This window comes from Mustelus asterias, chromosome 11 (assembly GCF_964213995.1).
Source record: "Mustelus asterias chromosome 11, sMusAst1.hap1.1, whole genome shotgun sequence".
NCBI classification, from domain to species: Eukaryota; Metazoa; Chordata; class Chondrichthyes; order Carcharhiniformes; family Triakidae; genus Mustelus; species Mustelus asterias.
The window spans coordinates 57,888,959-57,894,958 of NC_135811.1; the positions used below are offsets into that span (position 1 = coordinate 57,888,959).

Consider the following 6,000-nt stretch of genomic DNA (forward strand, 5'->3'; position numbering starts at 1 on the left):
GGAGGAAACCCACGCACTGACTGAATTTGTGTAAATGCATCCTGAATAATTAATTGCAGGTGAAACTTCCATTTTTGCCCCGAGTTCTTGCTCTGATGAGATTAATTAAGTGGATTACAGTTGTTGCTGATCAGACTGGAGCAGTTATAACAAGATATTCTGTTATTCCATTTAATCTTTCAAGTTGCGTATCTTGTTCCAACTGAAATCCTTTTCCTCTCGTCTCCTATTTAATTGGCATTGATGCAGTTAATAAAAGCTTGAAAGGTTTCATGAATATATATTGATCCTTTGACCACTTAAGTTTGCGTTCTCTGATTCTGTCACCATGCTCAAAATAACCCATTACATCCACTTGTCTGTCTGAACCTGCTTTTTTCCCCCTTGAGATAATGTTTTTGATTAGGGTGCATACTTGCCATTGTAATATCCTTGTGTATATGTGGCCAGATGCATATTCTGAAGAGCAAATCCAGTAGATAGTGACCATCACTGGTAATGAGGAGTGGTTTAAAAATAGTAGTATCCCAAAAACAGATAGCAATGTCAACGACAGTTAGCAATCTGACCAGCTAAATTTCTGGGATTAGAGTTTTTCAATTTGGAATACGTGTTTTTTTAATACAACAGCAAATTGCTATTTTGAATATTGGGATGAAAAGCAGTGGTTCTTCCCCAAAAAAGATCTTCAAAGAATTGTGTGATTATCTTTGTGCTCAGATCACCTTGCTGAACCTGAGAAGTGTGATGGTAGAATAGACTGTGTGTGGGTTTAGTGAATGCCGTCTGAATTGATTATAAGCTGGAATCTCAGGGAATGTTAAAAAGAATTTAAAAATGTTGGTGGATTTGTTAGATGATCATGATGTGTATAACTCAGGAATATTTTAAGTTAGGTGAAGCATAGCTGGAGGGAGAGATTTGTGTACACAGTTGACTAGCTTGGTATCAATGTGCTGAGGAGTGCCAGGTCGTTCAGTAATTATAGGGACGTTAAGTGACTGGAACTTTGAGGTTGGCAAGACTGAAGCATTGTGTTTGTCCAATTTTCCTCTCCTTCCTGACTCCATCCCTTTCTCTTGCAGCTGTTACTGAATTAAGCGTCAGACCCCTCATCCATCCCATTAACAAGGTTTTTTGGTCCATCTCCAGCATCGTCATCCACCTCCACACCTGGTTTTCTCAATGATCACCTTGCTGCTCGCTCACCCTGCACAAACTCGAATTTATCAAACGCTCATGACCCACATCCTGTCCTATTCACCATTCATTCCTGTCCCTCCAAACTTCCATTGGACCCCTGTCCCTCTAAAGGATAGAATTTGTATCCTTGCCCCCCTCCTTTACAAATCCTCACCTGGCATCAAAAACCTGCTCCAATCCTCTGAACAGTTCTGTGCCGCTCAGTTTGAATGTGGCCATTCCTATCCACCATTGATACCTAACTTCTGAATATAAAATTGTTTCCCAATGCATCGCCTTCAGAAAGTTCATAGGTACCCATGGAGAGCAGATTGATGCCATCCCAGTATGTTGCAAGTTGTGGAAGTTCATTCATTGTTTACGGGAAATCATTCTGAAGATAACTGATCTTAAATTTATTTGTACAATATGCGAGCTATATAGGGGTGGCACAGTGGTATGCACTGCTGCCTCATAGCGCCAAGGACCCGGGTTCAATTCCCGGCTTGGGTTACTGTCTGTGTGGAGTCTACACGTTCTCCCAGTGTCTGGTGGGTTTCCTCCGGGTGCTCCGGTTTCCTCCCACAGTCCGAAAAATGTGCTGGTTAGGTGCATTGACCGTGGTAAACTCTCCCTCAGTGTACCCGAACAGGTGCCGGAGTGTGGCGACTAGGGGATTTTCGCAGTAACTTCATTGCAGTGTTAATGTAAACCTAAGCCTAATGTAAGTTAATGTGATCAATAAACTTAAACTTAATTCCAGTATTTGAAGCATGATCAATTATCTCAATGTATAGAATGGCAGAATCTAGCCTGTGCCGTCCTCAGGCAAGACAATGCTGCTGTCATCACTGATGAAGGAGCAGCGCTCCAAAAGCTAATGGTATTTGCTGCCAAATAAACCTGTTGGACTTTAACCTGGTGTTGTTAAAACTCTTGCTGTCATCACTGTCAGCTCAGATGTTTTGTTTCTCCAGTTAGCCAATCTCTTAACTTGCTGATACAGCTAAAAGAAAATTGCAAGTGAAAACACACAACTCCAAAAGTGCACATTGGGTTGGTTGGTACTTGAAAACTATACTCATATGGCCTGCCTTCACATACACGGTTCATCAGAGCAACCTTTTCATCACACCCATAAAACTTTAGCAAACTTCCAGCTTTGATTTTTATATCATGTAGTGATGTTTCAAATGTAGAATAGTTTAAGTGCTTAAGCTTGCCTGTGAGGGCCTTTAAGAGCATAGTGCTCACGTCACTGTCGAAGCAGATTTTAATTGGGTATTGACAGGAGCAGCATGTAATTGACATTTGATTATAACATGGGAAATATACTTGTGCCGTGTGCGTGCGTGCAGGGTGATTGTTTGTGTGTGGGGGGGTTGGGCGGGGCATTTTGTTGTCTGGGCTGTGTGAAGGGAAAGCCTGAAATTGCAAAGCATGCTTTTCCAACTCTCTTGCATCTAGACTACAGTTTTAATAACATTTTGGGGGACTCATTTTGTTTTGGGAGTTGAGTGGCTTGGGTATTGAGGTGTCTGGTGCCCCCTCGTGGCCAGTTGGATAAATGTTGTGTACATTCTTCCATATTGGTACATTGTTATTAGAATTTAAACACTGAACGTGTGGGAAAGAATTTCAATGCTTGCTTTGTGCAATGGCAGACACTTGGCTTTCATATCAACTTTCGTAAGAGCAACTATCGGATGTGGTCAGCATGTTCACTAAATTGCCATTTCACCCCTCAGACAGACATTTTGATTTTGATGAAGTGGATGACAAGGAACAATTCGAGGATGAGCAGGATGGTGTTCATTCAGACGATGAGATCACCACACAGAAATACCTCCGACGATCACAGAGTCTCAAAGTCAAACAAAAAGGCCTTCGTAGAGAGGTAAATTCTATTGGCTCCCTGTAACTGGACCTTTCTCTCTCGCTCTGCTGTTTTCCAGCTTTGATTCCTTCCAATGTGTTAAGTATGTATTGAGAGAATTTTTGATTAGTATATTTCCAAACATAGTTTTGAGTAAAGTTTTAGTTGCAGTATTCTTAAATCCTGTTTGGTGTTAAATATAAAGCCAGGTGACTTGTTGGTACAAGATTACATTATGGAATTGCTTGTTATAGAGCACACACATCACAAAGGCTTTAATAGAGTGGTTTTGTTAAGAGTTGCTGCTCAAAATGGCTCAAGTCAGTGATCAGAGGACATAGATTTAAGATAATGTTAATTGATATTGAATCTGCTTCCAGTCTTTCAGGCAATGCATTCCAATTCACCATAACTTGCTGCATAAAACAAATTTAAAAAAAAATCTGACTTCTGGTTCTTGACGAATAATTATCTTCAATCTATTTTCCCTGGTTACCAAATCTCCTGCCTGTGTAAACATTTTCTCTCTCCATTTGCTAGATCGGACACTTCATCACCTCCGTTAATAATTTCAACTTCTCCAGTTTCTCTCTGTGGCTCAAACCCTTCATTCCTGCTCCCATTCAGTAAATCTCCTCCGCGCCCTCCCAAAGGAATGGATTGTTTACAAATGGGGGAGTTAAGAATGAGCTGTTAATAATTGGAAAAACTCTTTTGACCCAAGCATCAATAAGTATGAGTTATAAGTTGAGGGTTTGTACTTGTTTAAAAGTAAATGTATTAAACACTTTTTTTTTGTTTTGTACAGGTTCGGTATGGATCACTGAAACTGAGAACAAAGAAAAGGCCCCAGTGCAGTTACATCACCACGGGATAGAGTGGAGCATTTTGTGAAATGTTTCTACTGATTGTGACTTAACCTGAATATGTGCAGTTTGATTTCAGTTGTAAATACTTCAATTTTCCAGAAAAAAAAACTGCAAATTGGTGGTTCCTTCATACAACTCTCTTGTCTTCCTGACTGACCTCATTGAGTTGGCCCAATGAATTAGGCCTTATTTTGTACAAGTGTCCTGAGATTGGACTTGAAAGTAAGGCGCAATGATGGGTAGTTTTCAATTATTAACAAGAAAGCTAATCATCACTCAAACTAACTTTTCACCTAAAGTATAAAACTTAACTAAAGAGCAATACAAAGGAGAAGTGCACAACCAAGCAGATTGGTTATTTTAAGGAGAAAACGTGAAATACTTGAATCCAGGAAATGCTTCCGGTTTTCAGTACCGGAGCAGCTGATGGAAAGCTTGAATTTGAGTTCTGTTCAACACAACAAAGACGGCAAATATTCCAAATGCACTTTTTTGTTGTGGCAAGTGCGCATCTGACTCAAACCACACTTACTCGGTAACGATTTGCTAACTTTCTGGGTTAATATTTGGAATTTTATTCTGTGATATGTGCATGTATATTTCAGATAGCATACTTCAAAAGTTGTGTATACTTAAAGGCAAAATGCAAATACTTAGTATTTTTAAATGCAAATATATCAGAACACTAACTGCATGTTTTTACATTTGTTTTTGTAAAGGGTAATGGTGCTTTCACTTTAAGTTGGTTGGTATATGCTGTAAATCCTTCGACACAAATATGGAATATACTGATGTAATTTCAGTAGCAAGTACTTGAGGAAACTGTATGATCTTGAATGTTGTGTTCTTTTGAGATTCTGACATTCAGATAAATGTTGGCACTGTAGTATATGACTATTTATTTACCAGGTCCTCAAATAACTGAAGTTGTTGGCTTTGTTTTGATATGTAGAATGCAGCTGAGCTGCAGTACATGTACCGATTAGTGCAAGACTTGAAGCTTTTTTGTAATAAATCTACTTCTGATAGTAAAAGCTTTGCCTCAATCTATTAATTTCCGTGTACTTTGTCATTTCTACCTGTTGACTGGTGGGAGTGCAAAAGACCCAATGTTTCCCATCACTCATGTTTTGTATTGAATTAACTTCAAAGAAAGAGAGAATTGCATTTCTGGTGCTTTTCATGATTACCAAATGTCTCAAAGCCAAGTCAAATGCTTTTGAATTGTTGCAATGTGGAAAACATGGGGAGAGGTCATGACTAATCTGTGGTTTGAGATGTTGGCCAAGGGACAAATACTGGTCAGAAGGCCAGGGATAATTCCCCTTTTCTTCAAAATAGTACTGTTGGTCTCTTTTAGATCCATCCAAGCAGGTAGATGGGCCTCGATTTCCAAGAAAAATAGGCAGGTAGTTCAGGAATCTCCTGGGGCCTTGCTCACAAATTGGTATTCCATTTTGGAGGTTCCTTCAGGGAGTGCAGACAGAACGAAGCTACTGGCACCATAAGCAGCCTGTCTGTATAGGAGAGGAGGAAAAGGGGAAGGGCAATAGCAATAGGAGGTTCTATAGTCAGAAACAGGTGCTACTGTGGCTGTCAATGCGACTCCAGGATGGTGTGTTGTGTCCCTGGTGCTTGGGTCCAGGATGTCGCTGCACAGCTGCACGATATCATGAAGAGACGGGATGATAATGCAGAGGTTATGAAATTACACAGGTAAAAAGAGGGTTGAGGGTTTGCATCAAGAATTCAGGGAGCTTGGCAGTAGACTAAAATGCAGCACCTTTCTGGTTGTAATCTCTGGATTACTCCAGTGCTACATGCTAGCGAGCACAGAAATAAGAGAATATTGCAGATGAATGCATGTCTTAAGAGTTGGTGCAAGAGGGAGGATTTTAGATTCTTGGATCACTGGGACCATTTCTGGGAAGGTGGGACCTGTACAAGGGGGATAGTCAACATCTGAACCAGAGCGGGACTAACATCCTTGTGGAATGTTTTACTAGTGCTATTGGCAGGAATTTAAACTAATTCAGCAGAAGGGAGGGGACATAGTTGGCAGAATAAGGGCAC

At 40.2% G+C, this 6,000-nt stretch overlaps 1 protein-coding gene across 2 annotated transcripts in view; it reads left to right on the top strand.

The window, feature by feature from the left end:
- The window catches only part of reep3b (receptor accessory protein 3b), a 59,688-nt gene extending 54,709 nt beyond the window's left edge, over positions 1 to 4,979 (top strand). Inside the window, exons 7-8 of one of the 2 annotated variants that reach the window (XM_078223640.1) lie at positions 2,931 to 3,079; positions 3,867 to 4,979. In XM_078223640.1, the coding sequence (XP_078079766.1) occupies positions 2,931 to 3,079; positions 3,867 to 3,935 (218 nt within the window). In that variant the 3' untranslated portion in view covers positions 3,936 to 4,979. The remainder of the gene's footprint in view (positions 1 to 2,930; positions 3,080 to 3,866) is intronic. The other variant, XM_078223641.1, reaches the window with a different exon arrangement.
- The last annotated feature ends 1,021 nt before the right edge of the window (positions 4,980 to 6,000 follow it).